The following is a 27192-nucleotide window of genomic DNA, read 5'->3' as shown; positions in this document are numbered from 1 at the left end:
GAACTGTTCTTGCGTGTGCTTGAGAGTTTTTCATATTTAATGATTAAGCTGGGCTATTTTTTTTTCTCTGAACAACACGCAAGGCGTGATTTAAACATTTTCCTCCAAGAGCTAATATCAAGTATTTTTTTTTTTATTTCACATTCGGTATTGTAATTCGAAGAATTGTGTGTGTATGTGGTTTCTTTTCGTCACTAGGGTGATTAATTTGCGTATAAAATGAGCAGTCTTCCTGGTTAAATTTTCTTTACCTGTAGAATTTTTCACAGAATTTGTTTCAATCTCAATTTGGAAAGGAATTTTCACAATGAAAGTAAGTTAAAATGTGCTTTTCTGTTTAAATAAAATTTCAAAATGATCCATGAACTTTGTTTAAGTCTTTAATTATCATTGCTATAAACTGTGCCATTAATCCAGGTGATTTCCATGTTAAATGCTTTCTCCTTATTGAAATTTCATTACTAACATTAATCAGATTAATAATAATTACTTTACTAATTTTTTGATAGTAAAATGTGCAGAGATTCTAAGGTAGTTGCAACCATTTTTGACGCCACTTTCTGGATTTAGAATATAAAATGGATTTATCCCGATTTTTTCATAAAACATTCGAAATTATTGATTTTTGCTTCTAAAGAAATAGTTTATCATAAAAAATTAAAGAAAGAACATTTTCTCCTTCATATTTTATTGGATGTACAGAGAGTCATTTATTTAAAGAAATCAAAAGGTTATTTTTCCTGATTATGGTGAAAAGGTTCAGGAGGTGTTAACTAAAATTCCGATGAATTTTTCAAATATTTTTAAATGCCGAAATATGTGAAAGAAATTCATTGTGCATTGAAATGTATACTGAATGTTGCCAATGTTGTTGAACAAATTAAAGGAAATTTATAGGAAATTGCGTTATTCATGTTTCCATATCACTTGATGATTTCATTATGTATTTTTTTTAAGACTCGCTCCTTCCTTTTTACTGTGATATAATTTATCTGCTTTTTGCACTCGAATATTTTGTAATATTTGGTATTTATATTATTATTATAAGAGAAAAAATGAAATATACTAAAAAAATAAATATTTTATTCAACTATTTAAGAAATGTGCAATTCTATAGTTTTAGATTACATAATTTTTCATTTTCTCGTCTTTATTTGGTTTTTTTTTGCAATAGTAGAGCTTTAGAATTTGATTATATATTAATGAAAAATGTTTATTATTGCATTTTATATATTATCAATGCTCATGAAATATAATTTAATTGGAAATATACAATTCTTTTAAAGGGCTTACTGTCGTCCAAATTCAAAAATATTTAGTTTGAAGTCCAATTATTTTTATTATCAAGGAAAAAATATAGTTATGAATCTGCAATACAGCTTCCCTGGGAGACCCGTTTCTTTGTAAGGAAAAGAGTTCAGATATATTTTACTGAATGGATGTCGTGATATAAATTGTATACCCATCAAAATTGCGATAAACCATTGAGGAAGTCATTAAAACATAGTTACAGAAAGCATTCAATTGAAATTTTTAGCAACCCTTGATTTCAGCAGACAATATGGTCACCAAAGGCGATTAGTTAATAATAAAGATGAATGTGTTTGTATGAACAGGCACTTTACAGATCAGACAATTGACCTAGAGCAACCAAATTTGGAATATCCATACTTTGGAGCATGTGAGCAGGCAATTCAAAGCAATTTTTTGAACTCTTAATTGATGTTTCATTTAATAAAATTTAAATGAAATTTTGACCTCTTTTCCGCAATAAATCCTTAAAATATTATGGTTAAAAATAATTTTAACAAAATGTTGAAATTTAAAAAAACTAGCCGTCTTTGATGACCAGTTCGTTCGCCCACTTTCGCGACATTTTAGGTTGTTAAATAATTAATTTGTTATTTAATACGACTGAAAAACATGAATTCAATTTATCAATCAATCAATCAATCAATCAATATATATATATATATATATATATATATATATATATATATATATATATATATATATATATATATATATATATATATATATATATATATATATATATATATATTTATATATATATATATATATATATATATATATATATATATATATATATATATATATATATATATTACATTACGAAATAAAAGCAGAAGTGAAAACCCTACTATTGAGTTAATGACAGGTAAAAACATGCGACTAAGTGTTATGCTGTGTAGTTTGAATTCCTTCGTAGCATTTAAAAACATATTTTCAGATAATGTATCAAATTTAATTAAAGAAGAAGTTGGGTGGAAATGAATTTGATATCATTAAGAAGATATGTTTTTTTGTTTCTTAAGCTAATATAAAGATTATCTTTTGTAAGATAATTGTCTTAGAATATATGAATATCTTTTTCAGTAGGGAAGTCATAGCAATATAGCTAGACTTAAAATTAATGTACGGTCACCAAAACTGAAATATTTTGTAGCGATTTATCGCCCTTTTTTTATTATCTCTAAAAGCCTTTTGTTACCATTTTTGGTATCCATCCAGAATAGCAGTTTTTAGGCGCGTTTTTAAACAATTTGCACGATTTTGATGTGCTGGTCAAGAAGCCGTTATTAATATTAATTAATATGTTAATTAATATAAAACTTTACTACGATTACTTATCTGGCAGCGAGTTAAGCCTATTTTTACGCTCGACTAAACTTTTTGTTTGAAGATTTCTTTATTTCATTAATATCTTGTTTCCTCTTATTGAATGTATTTTTTTGTGAAATTGCGAAACGTCTCCAGATTATTTCTAATAATATTTTGCAGCTCCATTAATAAGTCGAGGGAAACTTTGGATTTAATGCCCCTGTAAAAATAATCAATAAATGAAATTTGTATGACGGTTTGTTGATATTTGAATGTTGCCATTCTACAATTAGTAATAAGAATGATATATAATGTAGATCCATACGTTCTTCGTTTGTTCTAACTATATTCTTCCACCAATTCATTGATGTCGTTGTCCATTTCTAGCTCCATGATTTTAGCTAGAGACACAATCTCATCGATTGAAGCTCCATAAATACTTGCTCAAATCACTCAGAGTCGCATTCGACAATGCTTATCCGGCCAAAATTACTTCCATGTAGGTATTAAGTTATTCTTCAAACAAGTTCTTAATATAGATTGATACAGACCAATATATCACGTGATATCATGGTGTTTCCTGATCATTAGTTCTACGAAACATCACTCATTAAGAGAGTTATTTTTTTTTGCATTTTGGTTTGTTTGTTATGCAAATCATTCAGTAAGTGAGATTTGACTTATCTCGTTAAGAGAGTTACCTTTTTGCATTTGTGTTTGTTTGTTATGCAAATCATTCGTTAAGAGAGGTGCTCGTTAAGCGAGTTACTTTTTGCATTTTGCTTGTTTTTTATGTAAATAATTCGTTAAGAGAGGTGCACGTTAAGTGAGATTTGACTGTATCTCAATATTTGTTACAAAACTGTTTAAAAATTACTTGACTTGATGCTTTTTATTAGTATCATTTGAGCAATTATCGTACGTAAATTGCCTGTTCTTCCCTTAAACCAACATTTCAGAAAATTTCTCTCATTATAATGAAAAGTTTGTTTAAAAATTACTTAAAAACACCAATTTTTTTTTCGACGGAGTTGAACGAAACAACGTGTTTTGATGTGCGAAGAAAAGAGCGGTTAAAGTTCGGTTCCTAGTCCAATGAGTTCATCACGATGTGTTGCATGTTTTTGAAGAGAATTTCTGGTTAGATTTCAAAACCACACGTTTGATGACAAGGACGTCAAACTGAAAAACGTGCATCAGCCCAAAGGGGTTAAAGATGCCACTTTTTATCGCTTAAACTATGTATGATTGCTGTTCTCGAACGGAAGAAGAAAGTTGTGGAATTTCCAAAACTAAAATAAACAAACAATTTCTCGCACATGCGCTGATAATAATAATAAAAAAATCTCGTTTGATTCAGTACCAAGAAGTCATATCTTTTTTTCCCCTATTCTACATTTTTATCTATTTATATTTTGGAAAAGAGTTTTTTTATCTCGTGATTTCATTCATGAAAATGTTTTCTTCTCGAGTTTGGCCTTTCAGAAGACAAGCCGACAGATGAGCACAAGTGCCATACTCAATTCTCTTTTCTTTGTGATATTTTGAAACTTCTAACGATAAGAACTTACAAAGATTCCGATTATTGATAAGGATAAAGTCTATTTCAAATAAAAAACGATTCGAGAATAATTTTGTCATTTTTTCCCCTGGATAAACAGTAAGGACTCGAGTAGAACTTTCTCTTTTGATTTTTTTTCTCTAATCTGAAGATTGTTTTGATGGCAAAAAATTATAATTAGTATTTAATTAAGATAATCAATTAAAAATTTCTTAACAAAATTTAATTTTGATATAAAAACATTTAATTTAAAAAAATTATTTGAAAATATTCTCTAAAAAAGGTTCATAAAATCAAACCCAAAACTTTTTCGCATACTGTTTTATAAAGTTGTCATGCCAGAAAACGCATTGCATGGCACTGGCGTACAATAGTTACGAAATATCAATTTTTTGCATGAATTTAGCATTTTCACTCCACCTATCATGTCATCCTTGGCGAGTATTTTGGTGATTAATCCCTGCCATTCCATTAATATTATCCGAAATTGAATTGAGTGGTTTAGATACGTTTTTCAGAACAATTGGAACAAAGATTTGACACAAAACTGCACTTGTAGTCAAAAATCCTATAAGTAATTTGATATGTTTCAGTCAATGCGTTTTTCAATTATCACGTTTATATGTTTCTGAAAGTACAGAAAGACGACCCTTTGTTGAATTTAACTCAAAATTGGACATTATAGATGTTAAAAAAGTGTCAACATTATCGATGTTCAATGAGTCTACTGAGATTTATCTAGCTAGCTCTCTTCATTTTGCAGTTATCGTATTATATTGTAATAGCTGGACAGATGAATTTTCTCTGAACATATATGACTCAAAATTTGACAGTAACCTGCAAATTTAGTGTAAATATCAACCGTCTAGCTCAAAGCGTCTTTGGATTATCTTTGTCACACAGACAGACGGATGGACGGACATTTTCCAAAACGAACTCAGGAAACTCTCGAAATCGAATTCGAGAGTTTTTACATTCTCATATACGTAGTATTTTATCTATACTACGTATATGAGAATGTAAAAAAGAAGGAATGCTAACGCAAAAACTTTATACTTCATAAAAAATGAAGGGAGATAAAGTTGAGAATAAAAGAATTCTAATTATTTAAACTTTTGACTTCGTAAAACGAAATGAAGGAGATAATTCTTAGATTTTTAAAAAAAATCTAATTATTTTATTGATGATTAATATAGTTTTAATGAGGAAATTTCCTTATTCACTTTTTGAAAAGTGTAGCATAAAATTAAAAAAAAAATTTTTGTTCCAGTTTTAGTAGGGATGGCTTTATTCTTGAAATAATTTATTGTATATCATTCAACTTCAGGCACATTTACTTGAAATTACAGATTATGCAGCAGAATTTAAATATTAGTTGGTATTAAAAAATTGACAGCTAGCAAAATTTATTTTGAATTTCAGCCATTTTTCTAGCTCTGCAATAGCAAAATCAAAAGCTAGAAAAATAGCTGAAGTTCAATGTGAAGTTTAACTTAAAAATAAATAAAAGTGGCTCTTGATAGTCCAATGACATTCCCCGTTAGGAGGTATGAACTCTATATCTGATTCCACCAAATACTCGTCTATTCCGTGTGGGCATACATTAGTTCTGTTGTCATGAGCATCGTTCACACGTACTGGAGATTAGAAAATAGGTTGGTAGATTGTTGGGCATAACAAATCAGATAACTGATCGTAACTCTGCATACTTTTCACTATGTAAATAAAGCATGAAGATATTATAATTCTTGTTTTAATATGATGAACAACAATTGTTTTCTTTTCTAAAAAAGGCAAAAATTCATTTTAAAACTGAAACATAAAATTAGATGAAGTAATTCGGGTTTTTTTGGAGGTTGAGAAATCATGTATTCTATTTTATACATAATTTAACATTTTGAATTAAAATTTATGATGTAAAATAAAAAAGATGAATAGATAGAGAACTGGAAAAGGGGTTGTTTTAATTACGTTTTCAATATTTCCTTTTAAAAAAATCTAAAATATGCCAATTTACAAATTAACATATTAAGTTGTAAATTATTATTTTTTGAACCTTAACTTGATGCAAAAATCATTTTTGTGCGATAATAGTTTTGGAAGTTATAGCGGAAAAAAAATCGAAATTTTGCTTAATTTTTAATTAATTAAAATTCTAATTGAAAATTCAAAAAAATCATTCAGAGGTACATATTCCCGATTTTCAAAATACATATGTGCCAAATTTGGTAGCTGTAGGTCAAACAGACTGACCTTCAGAGTGTCAACACACACACACACACACACACAACACACACACACACACACACACACACACACACACACACACACACACACACACACACACACACACACACACACACACACACTCTGAGCTTTATTATAAGTATAGATAGCACATGAATTTTTAAAATTCTGTTTGCGCGAGGTATTCCAGGCATTTAATTAAATAATTAAATAAAGAGGTGCTTGGAGTTCAATAACTAGAAAATTATTATGGCTAATAAAACCAAACTGTGTAAGTATACAGTTAACGCTTAAATTTGACTCCTTTAAAAACAATATGATTTTGATAGTAACCATTAGTGTTAAATCTAGTGCTGCAACTACAATTTCTGCTATTAATAGATGGGAAAGCTTTACCGATGATCATTTATGAGTAATTATGTTTGATATATTTCTCTTGTATCTTTTTTCGAAAATTGAAACACATTCAACAATAGAAAATAAAAATTCATCAATGCTTTTGGTACGTTTAAGTAAATTCTGCTCCAAAAATCACAGGGATTGAGATCAGATAAACACCCTTATATTGTAATGAATAATTATTTTTTTATTTTTTTGTAAACTCTTAAAGTCTTTTTTCATAAATAAATAAGAAAAATGACTTTTACACTTGGAAAATGAAATATAAAAACGACAGCATTATTTCCTCGTCTCATTCTTATATTGCAAAATTATAATTTCCTGCACATGTTAAATGTAGAATTTCAAACTGTAAAAAAAAAAAAAAAAAAAAAAAATGAAATTTTAAGATTACACTTTCTGTTAATAAAATAGATAAAACTAAATAAATAAGGCATTTTCCTTTGAAACCTTTGCTCCTTTCAGAACTCTGACTTCATCGAAATTGCATGAACGTTGGAAAAAGTGTATTGCATCAACGTTTGCGACATAAACTATTAATAGGACAATAAGTTGCACAATGAATAAAATTGAAACAGATACTTTATAGTTTCGAATAAAAAAAATAAAGTAAAAAGGAAACGAGGTGAAATTGAATTGAAGAAAAAAACACAGCAATAAATCGAAACAAAGATATTGAGCTGTAGTGATAAGGTTTCTTCAAAGATCAAATTCCAATTGAAATCTCTTTATTATAATACTTTAATAGAAAGTTACTTAAAATAACTCCATGCGTCAATAATATTTTATAAAGTTACACGTCAGAATCACATCGAAATTATTACTTATGAAGTAAAATTAAACCTAAGAATATCAGAAATATTTTCACAAAAATGTTATCCGTAATGAGTTGGGACTTTTCTTAATTATTATTTTTTAAAATTATGAATATAAAAAAATATGCTTTAAACTTAGAGTTTTATGCAGGTTGGTAAACATGGTATTAATTTAAAGGGCTACAGAAAGGAAAATATGCTTTGGAAATATAGCCATATATCGAAAATTATGTTGTAGCAGTTACATTACTCTATCTTCTCTTTTGGATAATAGATGGCGATGCCTGTTTTTTATACACATCTTACAGTGCATTGCGATTGTTATGATAATGAGATGAGATGCTGTTCTGTGAGATGTGCGCACGTTAATGTTTTGTCTTGTCTTCGTGTTTGTGTGAAATGGGATCATTAAAGAAATGTTCCCAAAAATATAGATCCTCTTGCTTCCACTGCACGGACCATAATGATCTTCATTCCATCACAATGCTATTAAAAAAAAGAAATGTAAAAGAAGAAATACTATTTCTTTCAGAATTTTGCTATTTTTTATTCTAAATCAAAGGAAATCATGCTCTCTTTGATTCATTTTATCTTAAAATTGATCTATAGAGTATGAATTTTTATAACACCTCCAAAGTACCTACCAAAATATTAATTTATTTCTGCTGCAGAAAACATTATATATTTTATTTCCAAAATAAATTATATAATATTTTGAAATATCTACTCTAAGATAATAAAAAAAAATGTTACATGTAAATTAATTATAGAGATATTGTGTCTTAAATTAAAATATAAAAATGTATAAATCACAATATTAGTCTTAATTCATCATAGAAACAATTTTTTAAATTAACACCAGATAAAAACACATGCATTGTTTTATAAATATTATGCACAGTAAATCTATAATATCGCAATTTTAATTATTTTTGACATTTCTTTTAAAATTCAATCAATTTACTTTTCATGTATGAGATTTCCTTGAGCTAATATTGATAAAAAAGTTAAAATAATTATTGATAGTAAATATATTTTTAAAATACTGATGATTGTACGTAAAAATTCATTTTGAGTCCTCTCGTTAAAAAGTATTATAATTTTTATGATAATAGACAATATAATAAGAATCAATTATATATTGCTATCAAAACAAGAGGACTTCATACTTTTATAAATCTTATAATTACCAAAAAATATTTTTTTAAATCTTTAAAAAATCGATTCAAAATTTTAATAGCAATGAACCTAGGAGTGTAGTGATTGTACTATTTGTAAAATATATTACAAATTTGAATAATATGCTATTATAAAGCTTATAATACATTATTATCGATTTCTATAGAATGTTGCCACCAGAAACTCATTGTAATAAATCTGGGCACTATATTTTTTTTATATGTGAATGATAAGAACACTAAAATATTTAATATTTTTGTCAATAAAAACAAAACTTTTAATTTTACATGAATATAATAATAAATAATTTTCAACAGAATTGAATACATATTCGGCAGAATCAAAGGATATATATTATATCTGAAAACAATTATTCCCTTAGGAATTCAAATTCTGACAAGTATCCTTTAATTAATAGTAACAGTATAGCGATCACAAAGAAAATAAATGCAGTCTTCTACTTCAATAAGCACTTCTATTTAATCAACTGCTTTCTACAATATTCTATTATGATGTAGAATTTATTTAATAGAAAGAAGTCGCCAACTCTTTTTAAAAAATGTATCTAAAATAAGATATATATTTACGCGAAAGTATATATGGTGTATTTGGATCTTTAATAATATGAAAACCAGAATATAGGGTACTGCGACGAAATTATTCAGCAACAATACTGATGTTCAAGCTTAAAAGTAAATGTATCCTGTTGAATACTGATCTTGAAACTCTAAAAGTAAATGTGTCCAATTGAATACTGATCTTGAAGCTCTAAAAATAAATGTGGCCTGACACACTTGGCCATTGGTTACAGCATGAGGCACCTTAATGTTTTTCTGAGATGGTGGTCTTTCGGGAGATTGATTAACCACTTACGAAATCCAATGATAGATACCGACATAATGACTAGCAACGCTCCTCCTATATCGTAGAAATCTGGGATCAAATCAAAGAAAATGACTTGAAGCACAATTGACACCACGATGTCCGAGGATGACTTCATGACGGACACTAAACCTGCCTCTTCCACCTGGAAAGCCATGGTGAGGAAACAGTGGCCACCGAATCCAAAGACTCCCATCATCATCATGAGGAGAGCATCCCAGCCACATCGAGGAATGCTATAAAAAGACATGAAATGAATCAAAACGGCGTTCTCAATCGCGCCTATTACTCCAAAATACACCAGTATGGTAGAAAAATGAACGTCTAGCATTTTTCGGAGTGACACGAATGTCATAGATAGAATAATGATGCAGCTGAAAGAGCAGCCCAACCCAATGTAATACGTGGAGTTTGACTCGATGAGGCTTTCTGGATCACTTATGATCTCGGGCAGACGAATGGATACTAAAACTCCTATAATAGTCACTACAAGAGCTAGAGACGAGGTCAATCCACAAGGTTCTTTTAGATACAATCTTGCTGTGATCATAACTAAAGCAGGTACAGAAGACATTATAATAGATGCAACAGCCAGTGGTAGAAAGCGATAAGCCATCAGGTTGAGGTAAAGGGCTGTTGATCCTAAAAATGACCTCATGAAAAGCATAAACCAGTGCTTCCTGGGTCCCAATACATCTTTGGTTTTGAGGACGGCTATAGGAAGACTGAAAGCCAGGACACCTAAATTTCTGATCATAGATAGCTGTCCTGGGCTGACATACGTCAGCTTCTTGACGATAACTGAAGTGAAAAGAATGCAAAAGCTAGTGATGAAGACATAAAACATCCCCAGAAAGGGCTTGAAAGAGATCCTCTTGTACCACGGCTTGTACTCCAGTGGTTCTTTTGAGAGGATGTTTTCTGTAGAAGCATTGGTGACATTGAAATGTTCGGTTATAGTGTAGGTTTTCTTCCATCGGTTCATGCTGGGAGTATCTTTGAGACGAATTACAAAAGCATTTTACTAAAATAAAAAAAGAAAAATGGTCATTATACAAATAAAAATTCAACATCTCGAAAAAAAAGCATTAAAATCTTGAAATTTTGTTATAGCATGCATAAAATAATGCCTTTAAATGAATTTTATAGTAGTTTTTAACGAGCAAAAATTTATTTTCTAGTTTATTCTAGATTGTTTATCATTAACGAAGAGGGACATTAAAAATATAAAAGTAGTCAGGAATTTTTGAATCCTTTGCAATTATTTTTTATTTATAATATTTCATATCAACACATTTGTTTCATTTTCATGTGTTTAGTTCCATTTCATACTTGGACGCAATTTGCACTCTTTTCCATTTGGCGGTTCCATTAGGTTAGAAGAATAAGAACTATAAAGAATTCAAAAAAGAAACTTAAACCTCGAATGATGTAAAATGACGAAACAAACAAGGCAGTGGCAGATCCAGGCAATCCAACTTAACAAAAACAGACCAATTTCAATTCATCTATATAACTGTGAATTTCTTATAACTTTTTAAAAAATACATGTTTTTATTTATTTTCTAAAATGAATATCTCACCAAAAGTAATTAAAGTTATAACACAAGAAAATTAATCGTAATTATTAGGTTATGATTTCCTATCTTACAAATGTATCTTTAAATTATCATGAAGGATATAAAGAAATAATGAATTTTAAACAATTATCAAACTAAAAATTATTATTTTACAGATCCTAGCAAGTAACATATAGCATAATCAGTTAACTAATAATTAATATTTTCAGTATATTATAAAAAGCAATTAGTACTTTTACTTTAATTAATAATTTTATATTATACACACTGTTATATTAATATTTATAATTAGAAATTTGTATTTAAAAAATTTTTTTATATAAAAAATGCGCTAATAAAATTTTTTTAAATCGATCTGCCTACAAGCCCTTTTAATATCAGAGCCCTAAATAACTACCTGTCGAAAATTCCCACTAAATTGAGAATTACAAGCATTATGTAAATAATAAATAGATAGCAATTAGATTATCATTTATACTAAAATAATTAAAATAGTGAAATTTGATTATAAAGATTCTGCATTACAAATGAAGAATTAATTAATTATAAAATACTTACCGACATTAATGATACTTTTCATGTTCCGATTTAAAACCCCGAAATAATTTAAACATAACTTAAAATAATAATTGCCTTAATTTTAATATTGTTTGATAAGAAGAAAATCCGGCTTTGAGATATTCACTGCTTCTCAACACCTCTAGAAACTCGGAAGAAGTAGACTCCCTGATCTCTAAAGCACACGAATCTCTAAAGCATTCTCCTGTGTAAACTTTTTGACTTTAACAAAACCAAGAGTCGTCTCCTGAATAAACTTGTCATTCTTTTATTATTAGACACAGACAGTTCTCACAATTATGAACACGATCGTATCGCGGAGATATTTACCTAACAGTCCAATCGAAATTTAATGACAAGAATTATAATGTTAAGTAAATACATGACAGCAATTTTATTGTTTTAAGTTTTGTTGAGTTGGACTTTTAAAACTCACCATTATATTTGCTTCTGGGTATAGGATTGGATATGGTGTATGATAATGAAGGAGAGAAATTTGAAACATTAGATTTTCGAGTTTAAATAAAGCTCTAATTATCCTCGTTTTAGTTTAGCTTAGCTATATTAACGTCCAGTTTTAAAGCAACACTAGGGATATTTTGGGACGGACCTCGTAATTTTCTACAGCAGTCAGATGACGAGGACGACATCTGAACTGGCACCCCCTCCCCAAGCTTCCACACCAAAACAGGGGGAGGGCATTTGACCCCGGTTGATTTAGGGTGCACCAGACTCACTTATATGACGGTTCTTCGATGGAATCGAGTCTCGAACCTAAAACCCTTCGGTTCCGAAGCCAAGAACTTACCACCAGATCACCGCGGCCTTCTAGTTATCCCAGAGAAAAAATTTAAATCGGGAAAATATAGGCATAAGAAAATCTTATAAAATTAATTGCTGATAATCGAATTAATTAGATCAGGGATAAATTTTTTAAAAATGTGTAAATTTGGAGAAATATTTTTAAATTTAAGCGAAATATTTGGCATCTTTCTTATATAAGCGCTACATAGGGAAGAATATCATAAATTTTCAGATCGACATCTGAATAATTTTTCAAAAAATTCAACTTTGTCTGAAAAAAAGGGGGGTGGATGACTTGTGACGTCGAAAATTACTTATAAATATTTGTTTTTTTTACCCTTCCGATTCGAATATCAGAAAAATTCCTATTTTAAAAGTATTATTCTATGATTTCGTACGGCATTATAATGATTAACTTTCTGAAAAAGTGATGAAAATCAAATTTTGTCTTTATATATATATGTCTGAAAGCATTTTCCGATGGTCCAAGTCAATCACCTCTATTTTTTTGAATACTACCATTCTATGTTTCACAAGAACCAAGTGTAACAGAGTAAGATTTTTTTCAATTCAATTTTTAGTACTTTTATTTTGAAAATCGATAATTAAAATACCATCTGAAATCGAAAAACAATAATTTTAGAATAGGATATTTTTTGATCCGCGAATTCAGATTGATGGTAAAGTTTTTTGACGAGGCTAAATTTTTTGATGAACATATCGATCTAAAATTTTTATAATGCATTCCCTTCTGCACGTATTACGTGGAATTGCGAGTATTCAATAAATAATAAAGCAGGCAATATTTCACGGTAATTATTCCCCGAAACTCCAAAGTATTGTTAGCTATTATTTAGACATTTATAAGATTCTGACATTAGATGTAAAACATCTTTTTAAAAGAAATCCTTTGTTAAGTATTAACGTACATACTCCATGAATGTATCAACCAACTGAAACCGTTGTCTTCGTAATGTTTCTGAGTACTGAAGATTTGGAAATAATATGGATACATATCTGGATTATGAGGGGGAATGGTTCAAAATTTCACGTTTGAAAGTACCTCGTTTTTTGCGTTAGTTATTTGTTGAATGGTGTTAACAGGAAACAAGACAATATTACGAAAAATGACAGTTTATTTAGACTTGATTATTTTTTTAATCTTCTCCAAAATTTCACAACATATGTAATGAAATTTTCTTGAAAAGAGAAATTCGTATTCTTCCCTTGAAGACTTCGCCGTTCCATGTCATTTTCGAAAGGGTGATGTCAATTTTCGACCCCGTGAAAATTGTTGAGAAAAGGTTAACCCAATCCCCTTTATAACACTGCAATATTCTCTGCCTTATTATTTACTAGCCGCCTTTGGCGACCAGCCGGTTCGCCAATCTTATTGCTCGTTAAAATTTTAATAATGAAATATTTTATGTAATTCCTACTTTAATATCTTCTTCATCAAATATTTTAAAGCTTCAAATTTTGATAGTCATGTAATTCACTCTAAATAATATAAAGTCCTTCAGCCATAACATAATATGTATCTCTCTAATTTTCTGTTAGTTTCGGTAGAATTTATGCTTAAAATTAAAATGGAAATGACTAAACTGCAATTAATATAATAATATTTTTTAGTGAAACAAAGCATTTTTTTTAATAATATGATTACTGATAATAGAGTCACTGAGCGTTTAAACATTTCTGGGCACTAAAGAATATCTTTCTTAAGTTATGTAATATCTCAAGAATTTGTCAACAAAATTTTCTCAGATTCATCATGAACAGATCGATTCATTAACAATGTTTCATTTTAAATGCATCAAACTTTAAGAAAATAAAATGAATCGTTTAAAATAATCGGTCGAAAACAGGTTTAAAAAAACTACTTAAAAAACGATGTACTTAAAACTATAAGCATATACAAAAAATATATAACTAACATAAATACAATTTACTTACAAACGCATGCAACTAACCTAAAAATAATTTAAATCATCCGTTGATAGCGGTTGTCATGGCAACAATCAGAACACAGTGCGCATGCGTGAATTTTCTTCGCCAGTTACGTTGACGCAAATGCGTGAATTTTTCTACGCCAGTTGGGGTAACGCTATGCAGATTATACATTTTTAATTTCTTTTATTCTGTGTTATTTTAAGTCAAAAGTACTTCAGAATGAATCTGAAACATGGATTGATTAACAATGTTTAATTTTAAATGCATCAAACATTAAGAAAATAAACAGAATCGTTTGAAATAATCCGTCGAAAAATATTAACCCTAGCCTCATTACTGTTGGGAGAAAAAAAACACTGAAGCCCTACTCATTTGGCGGTGGAGAAAATGGAAGATTTTTTTGGCGGAAAAGTTGGCGGTGGGGAAAATGGAAGATTTTTTTGGCGGGAAAGTTAGTTTTTAATTAATAATTAAAATTCTAATTAAAAATTCGAAAAACGGAACCCCAGGTGCACATTCCCGACCTCCAAGGTATACATGCACCAAATTTGGTAGCTGTAGGTCAAACGGTCTGGCCTGTAGAGCGCCAACACACACACACATTGAGCTTTATTATAAGTATAGATTAACTTTATTTGTTAGGAATTCCAAAATTTTTGCTCAAGTAAAAAATATATTAAAAATATTTTTTTTTTAAATTTACGATTTTAAAAATTTATTTCCGATTTAATTGAACCATTTCAACATTCGACTGCTTATTTTATCTGGTTTTTTTTCTTAGTATTTATAATTTTACTATTTAAATTTCTTCTCTTTTATTGAAACGTCAATATCGATATTTACAAATTTCCCCCGCTCTGTTTTTCCCCCCTTGTAATTTTTCCCCAGGTTGTAAATATAATAGACTGTTTTGGATGACCAACCCAACAATTGTAAACAACAAGAAAAAAGTACTGTTAGGTATTTTTTAATTTGCCATGCGAATATAAATTTGACTGGACTAAAAGTTCTATTCTACAGGAATCGGAAATGAGATTAACCTTTCACATATCAGTTCTAAATCACGTCAGATAATTAATAACCATCTAGTCTCATCAAACATCACCATCTTACTTAAAAAAGAGGGAAACATGGATTTACTGTACAGAATTAGGTCCCTTAACTAACACTTCACTACCTGACCACTATGACAACTATTAAATTCTGAACATTTTGGTTTGTTTCAAAAGTATTTAATTTTAATCACGAGAAAAACTTTATGGTAGCCAGATAACACTTGTTTATTTCTTGTGTAAAGATAAGAAAAACAATGGAATTTCTTCAGGATTTTTCTAAGAAACACAAGAAAAAGTTCTAAAAATATCCGAATTCGATTTTGAAATGGGTAGCAACGTAGATGATTACGCTTTTTAAAAAATCTTTTATAATGACGCAATTAAAAAAAATCTCTGATCTTCTATTATTTATTACATAAAACATTAATCATCATATATAATTATGATATCAAATTTTTTTAGCTATCTAAATAAAGGTCTACTGTATTATTTGTTGAAAAAAAAATTCGGAAAAACAATTTACAACATAAGAACAAGGAACGTATAATCATATCATCCATGAATCCGCCAGAAATCTCTAAATCTACTTCCATACACGTAGATAGCATTGTTGTCAAACGCTTTTTAGGTTGTGTTATATGAGAATCAAGTTAAGTTGCAGTCGGATATTGATCCAAACTTTTGTTTATAATGTAAGTAAATCTTCTAAATATAAAGATTCTCTTTAAAAAGAAAAGTTGAAAAATTATATGACGTACTTTATGTATATATATGATATTATGCCGTACGAGTGGAATTGGTTAAGCACTTAACTGTTTTATTTTCTTTACTATCTAATAAGATGACACCTTCTATTTTGGGAATATTTTCTTATTTTGATTCAAATGGAAATCTATTGAATACTTGACATATCTATGTGTTCGAAGTAGTTTTAATTTTGAATTATAATCGTTATGAATGGTTTATTTTTTGCTTACAACTATCAAAATTCGATAGTTAGAGGCGCGTATGGCACTCGGACGAAACAGTTAAGCGGTAAATCTATATTTTAAATGTGCTTATATATAATTTTTATTGCTGTATTTTTCTAAAATAATAAATTGGAGTTTTAAAATTCGATCTGATTTGAAAATATATTTCTAAATTTTCTTTCCCTGGAATTTATCTTTAAATATTCTTATATATATATTAATAATTATATATTATAAATTAAATATTTATCTTTAAAATATTTGTATTTTTTATGTCGATTATTTTTTTCATAATTTTTTATCAAATATACGGCAATTATTTTGAAACTAAATCACATTGGCCTAAATTTACATAATCTCATAATGTGAATCATACCATTCATTAAACCGTATCATAAATGCAAAAGTTTTAACTGGTAAAAAATATCGAATCTTTTAAAAGAAACAACAGTGATATTAATTGTTTTACTGTCAATTGTTTATTAAAATCTAATATAAGTTTCAGAATCTTTATTTCCATTTTAAAAGCTACTTCAGAGTAACACATTTATAGTTCGGTCCAATATTGGAAAAAAATATAACATGAAAACTGTAACGCGGTTGCCTTGACAACATTGTTACATTCAAAGAATCAGTCCTCTACAAAAAAAAGAAGATAAATACAAGTAATACTAATTAATTTTACCTATAAACTATAATCGGGCAGTCATGATACGTTTGGATGTTTTGAGGGCAGAATCTCTTTTCATTTCCGCCACACAATATCAGTCGATTCTAAAATTCTTCTAGATTAGTTATAAACTTTTCTTAAATATTATGATATTTTTTTAAACATGTTAACTATCTATGATTTACCAGTTCTGAATTAGGGCCAGTATTTTACTGTAGCTTCTTTCTATCTAGGCGATGAAAAAAAAAAAAAAAAAAAAAAAAACACGTTTAAATCTAATTTTAGGATTTTTTAAAAAAATTTCTTTTTAATTGAAGATTATTTTAAATAGATTAGAAATTAGTTTAATATACTCATAAATACACAATACAATAATATAATCGATGTCGTGTCCGCTTTACCATGGAAAAGGGGTGCAGTAGTTTCTGAAGACAAAGACCCCTGAGCACCCGAAGGCAGAAGTGTGACTTCTAGCTCATATGAAGATGGCACTCACACGTTCGCTTGCACAACCCCTTTTCACAGGGGACACTTTCACACACCTCACGGATAGAACAAAGGGGGAAGAACAACCATGCCCGATCCAGGACTCGAACCCGAGATCACGGGGAAGACGCGCTACCCCTAGGCCAGGACGCCAGCAATGCAATGATATTGTTTACTTAAAAGAAGTGTGACAGAATACGAAATGTTTGTTTTTCTTTGCCTGCAAAAGTAAATACAGCATATATTTCTTCAATCAGAACAATCTTACAATAAAATCAATGTTTCATTATCATATGGGCTAAATACGCAAGTTGCAAATATATTCCTAGGTAAAATTCTAATTTTTCGTACTGAACGTATCAAGGGAACGATATGTAAATATTCTAATTTTTAACTCTTTTAGTAATTCCCGATCCAACCGGCCGTGCAAATTTTATCCTTGAGAGTCTGTTTCTCTTTCAAATGAGAAATGAAGGATGCGAAATGGGAACACCTTCGCATCCTTCTTTTGAAATGGAAAGTGGCCTGTCATGATAGAATTTGTACGGCCTATTAGGTCGGTTCAGTAATTAAAGGGTTAATTGATCATTAATTAAAATTAATGTGAGATAGATACTTGATCACTTAAACAATTTGTCAACAGCAATAGGTTAATCCGTTTCCAATGACTGATACCATATAGATAAATTTGCGGAAGGATGCTATTTGTTCAGTAAAATAATACTTAGTTGTTGCTTTTTAACGAAATTTTATTAAAATCCTCCATAAATTACTTTGCATTATATAGCTGTGCACTTATTCCATAGGATGAGTGATAATTAATTCAGACTAATAGAATTAAATGTCAGATATCTCGTAGCTGGCACTTGCAGTACGTATCCTTATTTTGAGTATTACTGGCATCGATAACCCATAACAAACATAATCGCTCATGTAATTTGATTTTAAAATGCACGTTATCATACTCTGAGCTTCCATATGATATTCTTTTGTATCTTGGGTGAAACAACTTTGAACATTAAAATGAACCATCCAAGTGCATTTGATGTTTATCACTTGACCATGGCTTCAGGTTATTTTGATTTTTTAGGTTAAAAAAACCCATCTATTTAACGGTAACCGCTACGATAGGAATCTAATATAATGAAATCTGAATAATAATTTTAATCTTCTTGAGGTGTTGTTTCATAACCAATATTGTTTAAACATCCTTTCATATTTAATACTTTGAAAAATTATTTCATGTGTATTATTCTGTTTTAAATATTGTTCATAACAATTTACTTCGTAATGAACTTTCGAATTTATGGACATTTTTTCGTCCCAATTTGGCGGTTTGATTAAAGATTTTCTGTACTGTTATGTTACCATGGCAAATTTGTAAAATCGGAAAAATTAAGTATACTTTTAAATGACAATTTTATTGATTGGATAATATTTAGAAATCAACTGACCCGATATGCATAGAACAAAAATTGTTCAAAACGGTCTGCAAGGCAGATTAGTCGAACCAGATTACCAACTTTAGCAGATAATTGCTTTTTGAGTTATAGGTGCTGACTAAGAGAGGGATTTCAAAATTTTAATTAATTTCAACTAATAATTATAATTTTAGTGGGTATTTTTAAATTTTTATTCGAGTTTCTGAAGATAATGCATCAGAAAAACCCTTTTTTAAAATTAAGAAATATAGCTTTTAAGTGATATCAATTTTATTTCAGTATAATTCTTTTTCTAAGTTTCCTAAGCTTTTTCATCTAGTTTTAAACGTATTTTGTAACAATATTTTATGTAATTGTTTTAGGAATATTTACTTCATATTATGACGATATTAAATAAATTTTTTAATGCATACGCTATTGTTGTTATCTAATCTCTACTTATAATAAAGATGAATGTGTATTTGTGCGTGTATGATTGATGGTTTTCTATAGGCTAGCCAAATTTGACACGTACATACTTTGAAAGGTAGAAATGTGCACCTCGGAGAGATTTTTTTGAATTTTTAATTAGAATTTTAATTTATTATAAATTAAACAGAATTTCGATATTTTCCCACCATAAATTCCAAAAATATTACGATACAAAGATGATTTGCATATGAATTTAAAATTCAAAAAATTATCGTTTTAATAATATCAATTTTTAATTTATAAATTAAGTTTCTATTTCAGTCTTTTTAAATATTTTAACACTATTTTTTAACAATATATTTCAAACACACACAAAATAAAAATAAAATTAAACTTGCGTAACACGTTATTCTTGCATGAAAAAAATAGCTTTTATTAACGTATTGCTACTTCACTGAAAAAAGTTCAAATTAAAAAATTAAGTTAAATCTCTCTGTAAATAAACCTAGAAAAGTGTAATTTTTAGCACGTTCTTGTATGAAATCAAATAAATATGAAGCATGGCATTTCCTAGAAAAATAAATACAAAAAGAGGTTTCTGTGAATCTTGAAATATCTGCATTATTGATTCAATAACTCTGTGTTATTTAAGGCAAACATGGTTTGATATACAGTACAATCCCGATTATCCGCGGAATTGGGTGGCGCGGACGCCGCGGATAACAAAAATCGCGGATAATCCGAAAAAAGCTAAAAACGGGTATAGCAAAAAAGAAAGCAGTCATTCCAACTTTGAAAAATAGTTTTATGTACAATAAAACGTAAAATAAACAGCAGGATGTTTAACTAACGCTTCATATTTTAGTATATCACTCAAAACTAACCTAAATTGCATTTTGTTAATGAAAACAGAAAAGTGCTTTGTATTTACGAGAGCCGTCAAGGATGCACAGAAAAATGAATACATATGTACTGTTTTAATACTGTAATGTATTATGTAATTACAAAAGCATAACTGTAAAACTGCACCTTTTTGAAAAAATCAGTAAAAAAAAAAAAATCTTTGTGCGGCAGGCGCGGATAATCCGCACCGCGGATAATCGGGAGTCTACTGTATATCCATCTTAATTGGGGCTCAATAGCTAATTTTTGAACTGAGAGTAAAATGGATACACATCTAATTAGAAAAGTGATCTAAATGAAATAAATTATTATATTTATGTTGTTTGAACCTATATATGCTCTAATGAAGAACGAATTTTGCACTTTTATGCAGACCTATATGTATCTTTGTGAAATATTCTCGAACCACTAACTTTTCAAATAAAAAGAAAAGATTCTGTTCTATTGCGATTAAAACTTAGTAAGTTATGAAAATTTGAGTATTATCATCTTATAAAAATCCACGATATTTAGAACATTCCAAAGGTCGTCTCGAAGAAAATATACCAAGCGTCCAGAGTTTCTCCAAGGCTGGTTATCCAAAAGTATGAAAATGTTGATTGTCTTAAATGAGTGATGTTCAAAACTTCATAATTTGGTCGGATTTGACCACAGAAAATAGAAACGTTTATATTTTTTTTTATTCAAAAGTTGGAGTGCCAATTTTATAGAATATAAAATTGAATATAATTCCTTAACTTGAACATAATTCCAATTTTACAGAATATAATTCCTTATGACCAAAAGATTTATAAAATTTAGATTTCATAATTTTTTTTCAGAAATATATTTATTGACTGAAATAAAATAAAATGTTATCATTTACGTCACTTAAATCCTTTTGAAAGTAAAACTAAAAACTGATTTTTATGATTAATCAGATACATTTTTATTGAATAAGTTTTTTGAGATTATGCATAAATTATAAAAAAATATTGTAATGCACATAAGAAGTCAATGATAAATGATTCTGTTTTATGTACTTTAAAAACTTGTCACTTGATTTGCAGTTTATGTTTTACGGGAGCTGGCAGAAAATGAGAGACATACATAGTGCAATGAACAAAACAGCATAAAACTTTTTTAATAATAGAAATTATATAATAATAAAAATTTGAAGCTTAAAATTATTTTGCTGAGGAAACTATTAACAGATCAAAATATATAAAATTTTGAATTGGAAAATTTTATAATCGATTAATCTGGGCAAATCAGCTGGTCGCCAAAAGTTGCTAATTAAAAATAACATAAAAGATTGAAGAATAAGGCCTGAATCTTATCATGTTACAAATAACGAGGAGAGGTTTCTATTCCTCTTAATTTTTTTTTATTTCTCCTTTCATTTTTTAGAGAGTTCTGACAACTTAAAATCTCTAACTTGGATTCCATACTCTTGTTTTACAGATTTTGAAATCTGTTTTTAATATTTCCGTAATTGGACCGATAGAAGCGATTAGAAATTTCGTCGCTTAGATTGACGTTTATCTGCACGTGCATCGTACATGTCTCGAAGGTCTTCTTATCTTGAATATTTTATCTTTTGTGGGGCCAACGACACTTTCGAGGAAGAAAGTAATTATCCACATTTAGAAAATAGCTTATTTTTTTTAAAGGAAATTGGACACTGTTCAAAATATGGATTAGAGTTTATTTACCGGAAATTCCCACTTAACACTTGAATCCGTTCTGATGAATAACCCGTAGAGTGGAAAAATCGGTGACTGAGTATTTTGATAACATTGGAAAATTTAAAAAGAAAACATATTTTGTAATAATTAAATATTTACTTTAATATTATTTATCCATGAGAGTAACAGTTTGCGCAGCATTTCATTTTATTGACGGCAATTTCATACTGTGCAATGCTTCTTATGCTCTTACATTTCATATATTGTGAGCATTTTAATTATAGTAATTTGGAATATAATACCTACCTACTATCGTATCTGAATATCATATTAACGACTATATTTTTGACATCATTATTTTGATTGACTGTATTGTATTTATATACTTTAAACATAGTGCAATGTCATATAATTTATATTCATACACGTTCTGAATTTTATTTATATACCTTAAGTTGAAACATCGAATTATTTTTTTCTTTACAACCATCTTGCTTTCATATCTATATGTTATACAACTGTTCTATTTTCAATGATGCGTTATGTATTTTTGAGTGAAATTTATTTATATTGTAATAAATTGTACAGGATTCACATGTTCTCTTGAGACAGCGATGAAGCTCTGAGATGTAAAGATAAGTCAGCTTATGAAACAAGAGAAAATTTATCTTATATAATTATAGTAAATAATTAATCTTATATTAATGTAAAATGATTAAAATTCCTGAATTTCAATCCAAGGAAAACCAGGTTTAGTTTAGCTATATTAACGTCCAATTTTAAAGTAACAGTAAGGCTGTTTTGGGACCAATCTCATAATTTTGAACTACGGTCAGGTGATGAGGACGACACCTGCGCTGTTGCCTTTTGCTCTCTAAACTTCCGCCCAAAGGAGGACATTTGATCCCGACAGATTTAACATAAACCAAACCCGCTTACACGGTGCTTCTTCGGTAGAGCTTTACTTTTTGTTGAAATAAGCTTATATTTTAATGATGAAATAATAAAATTTCATATTCAAAGTCCTCTGTCTCCTAAATGCAAGATGCGCAATGTATTCCAATATTAAATTCGAACTGCCCATTTGATGTGATTTTCTGTAAAATGGGCACAAGCTGATTCCATTTAATACCATAATACCATTGAATATAAGCATAGAACGAGCCTATACATGAAGTAAAGTAATAATAGCAAAATAAAACACATGCTTAAAATTGGAGATGAACAATAAATAAAAAGTCTACTTTTTAAAATAAAATAAAGTTTCAAAAATGTTCAATATGAATTTTCTTTTATTTAATTATAGTCATCCAGCTTTTTGATATTTTATTCCAAATTGGAACAGACTTAAGATATTGTCTTTAAACTAAAAACTAAACGTCAGAAGGCAGGATAGCCCTAGATAATTAGATACCTTTCGCTATCATGAAAGCTGCCGTGATTGCAGCACCGAGTGCGGGAAATTAATCAATTAAGTTTATGTGAAAAAGATTGTTTGCTATTGTTACAACTCCAGCTCACTCAACATTAAACTTTAGTAAACTAATTATGGAAAAAAGTAAAAGAATGGAGACGAAGAACTGAAGAGAGATAGTCTCTAGTGATCTCCGTTCCTGGGGATTTGGCTATTCTTGTCACAAGCTGAATTAAAACAATTAATAATTATCAACGAAATAAATCATAAAATTCTATATCTTCATATTTAAAGAATAGGGAAAACTAATAATCATTTCTTCAACTACAACCACAGAACCGATTTTTGCAATTTTTTTTTAATATTATATAAAAATTTATGACCTTTTTATACCTCATTAATAGTCGCCTTCCTCCATTCCATCCCCATCCTCCGTTTTCGAGAGAAATTTAAATTTCATTACTTAATTATATATTTTTTATGGAGGAAAACTTTGATAGATCTCCTTATTGGATTTCGCCAATTTCCAATTTTATATGAAAGCTTATAACTCCTAGATACTTCAATAAAGGTCGCTCCCCCCACCCAGAGTCACCATTTTTTATAAGTAATCACAAAGCATAATTTCCCTCTGTAGTCTCCATGTGGAAAAACTTAGGAAATATTCGAAAATAATGACAACTGGACCGATTTCAGCCATTTCTTCCATTCTTACAAAAATAACTACCCAATAAAAATGTTTTATGTTTATTATGGAAATCTAAAGATCAATATTCTGGGCAGCCAATATGATAGCCAAAGTCAATTAGTTTATATTTAAAGGGCTTTTAGAGCTCAACCGACTCGTATATGGGGTTAGGAATTCTGTTTTTGTGGTTACTTATGGCACTTGTGCAAAGCCCGCTGACTACGTCATCGATTTTAGCCGAGTTTGTGCAGTAGCTTCTGAGGGTAAAGGCCACTGAGAAACCGAGAGCAGAAGTCTGCCTTCTAGTTCATATGATATTCTCATATGACTATGCTCATGCCGACAATGTGTTGGTAAACTGGACAGACATCAAAGAACCCTAGAAAACCGCAAGAAAGGGGAAACAGGGGAAAGTGTGCCCTGTCTGAATATTCACGGTTCGTTGGAATACGGCTTGAAGATGACATTCACAAGCTCGCTTGCACAGCCCCTTTCAACAGGGCGGCTCTTTCGCACATCTCACAGATAGAACACAGAGGAAGAACAACCATGCCCAAACCAGGACACGAACCCGGGACGCCCAGATCAAGCAGAAGACACGCTACCACTAGATCAGGATGTCAGCGCGAACAATTCTTTAATAACTAAACCAATGAACGATAAATGTTTCAGAAAAAACTCTAAAAACAAGAATAAAAACAATAAGAGCAAAAGATTATAAAGAACGAACAGCATTTGATGTTATCTATATATCAATTGATAGTTCAATCTTAAAATAAATCTCAAGTCACTGTCTACGTCAAATCTTTTTTTCGATTAATCATTACAGAAATATGATATAGAACAGCTTTGATATGCAGTCATTTTCGTCAAAAATATAGTTTATCGCCAAATTTCAGCAAAATGGCCAAGTGTGGCGCGAACGGCAGCAATAGCGTAACGGTAGCAAAAGCGCCACCGAAAAATTGTCAATCTAGCAAAGCGCCAAATGACTGTATATTAAAACTCAAATTATGATATTTTAAAAAAGTGAGAGAAAAAGGCACTGGTAATTTTTTACATGTGTTTTGAGTACAGGAAACAGTAAAATCTATTTTTCAGTTTCATATTATTGAAACTCTTTCAATGTGAAAGAGGTTCAGTTGCTTGTTTTTACACCGACAGATGCACCTGTTTCTTTTACAAACACTGAGCATGAAACTGTTGTAATTCTGCTGTTTATATTTGTAGTTAACTGCAAATGGCTATTTTGTAGTTTATGTTCCTTTTGTGGTTTGAAGGAAACAATAAAGATAGATCAATGAAAACTGAGGCTTATTTTGTGACAGAAAATATTTTAAAACAATTTTATATATTGTCTACATTAAAAAAAAATTGTAAAGTTTTTTCAAAATTTTGACAAAAAATTAACGCACGTTGAAATGTAATTATTGTTTTCTGCATAAAAACATATATATTCTATATATTTCTGAATAAACAAAATATTACATAAAACATATCATAACTTAGCATATGATTGAATTTATAAAGTTTTTAATAAAACCACTTGCATCAGAAATTTCAATGTGATTGTGCTTGGTATTTGAGTGAATGTCAAGTGTGCATTCCGATTCTTGACGGATATTGTCCAATATTTCGGTTGTCACAATCTGTGATCCTAACTTTGAGCGTATCAATATCTTCATGTGGAGTTGCAAATATTTGGTTCTTTATGTAATCTCAAAACTGATAATTAAAACAATAACGGGCGATTTGAATTTATGGAACCGAAGAATACATAGAACTTTATGCGTATTAAATATTGATGCGATATGATAAAAGTCGAATATAAATGTATTACCATCTCTGCATTAACTGTACGATCTATTGAATTAAAAAAAAAACAAAAATAAAAAAAAACAAAAAAAAAAAAAAAACATGACAATTTCTTAATATAAATTTTACAATATTATATTCAATAGTTCTTCCGTAACAATTTTTTGTCACCTGGGAACGACTCTATGGCCATCCTGTATTGCAAGAAAGTACTGTTTTGTTTGAAATAAAAGCCCATAAGGCATTTAAGATGTTTCTAATTCTCTTCAAATTGATGCTTCACTTAAAAACAACACGAAACTTTTAATTTTTAACCATGTTCGATTGACGAGGACTATTCCAGAGCTGGTACCCTTGAAACTCCAAACTTCCGTAGTATACCAGTAAGAGGAAACTTTAATCTTATCAGATATAACTTGCATTAAGTCCATGAAACAAAATAGTTTTTTTTTTTTTTTTTTGTGGAATAGATTGCCACAAGATTGTACCCGTAAAATGCCAAGATTCTACTAAGAAGGGATAACGATCCTAGAGATATTTACGAATTACCCTCAATGTTTTTAATTGAATTATAATATTAATGGGTGTTATAATATTAATTATCATTAATTATAATGTTAATGAATTATTTTGAAAGTAAACAAATGGTATTTAGATTCATAAAACGGATCTGTCAATCTAAATTATTTTCTTCTAATAAAAGAATGTATGTGCTCATCAAATATAGCAAAAAAAAAAAAAAAAAAAAAAAAGTAACGATTATGAAGCTATGATTAAATCTTTCAAAACTGAAACTGCTAATATTCATGTTGCCAATATAATAATACAAATAATAAAGAAACATAAGAAAGTGGCTAAAATGGCTTCAATGATTAATAATCATCAGAAAAAAAATTGTAAATTATTTTAATTTTTAAAAAAGAAGTTCATAACAAACGAATTTATTAATTCTGTGGTTAATTAATAGAATATAGTAAAACAAAGAAACAATTTACGAACTTAAGAAAGGGAAAAATAAATGTGAACAAAGAGGATTCTTACCATAATTTACTCAGCGGAAACAAATCATT

The 27192-nt window shown here is 29.1% G+C and overlaps 2 protein-coding genes across 5 annotated transcripts in view; one reads left to right on the top strand and one right to left on the bottom strand.

The window, feature by feature from the left end:
* Positions 1-27192, top strand: part of LOC129968950 (solute carrier family 35 member G1-like) — a 104802-nt gene that overhangs the window by 11736 nt on the left and 65874 nt on the right. The gene's annotated exons all lie outside the window — the stretch shown is intronic.
* Positions 9041-27192, bottom strand: part of LOC129968951 (solute carrier family 35 member G1-like) — a 91058-nt gene continuing 72906 nt past the window's right edge. The window contains exon 2 of one of the 3 annotated variants that reach the window (XM_056083322.1): positions 9041-10729. In XM_056083322.1, coding sequence (XP_055939297.1) covers positions 9629-10690 — 1062 coding nt within the window. In that variant the 5' untranslated portion in view covers positions 10691-10729 and the 3' untranslated portion in view covers positions 9041-9628. The remainder of the gene's footprint in view (positions 10730-27192) is intronic. The other 2 variants (XM_056083321.1, XM_056083320.1) reach the window with 2 other exon arrangements.

Source organism: Argiope bruennichi, chromosome 5 (assembly GCF_947563725.1).
Source record: "Argiope bruennichi chromosome 5, qqArgBrue1.1, whole genome shotgun sequence".
NCBI lineage: Eukaryota > Metazoa > Arthropoda > Arachnida > Araneae > Araneidae > Argiope > Argiope bruennichi.
The sequence above is the reverse complement of the archived record's forward strand: the minus strand, read 5'-3'. Positions and strand labels throughout refer to the sequence as shown.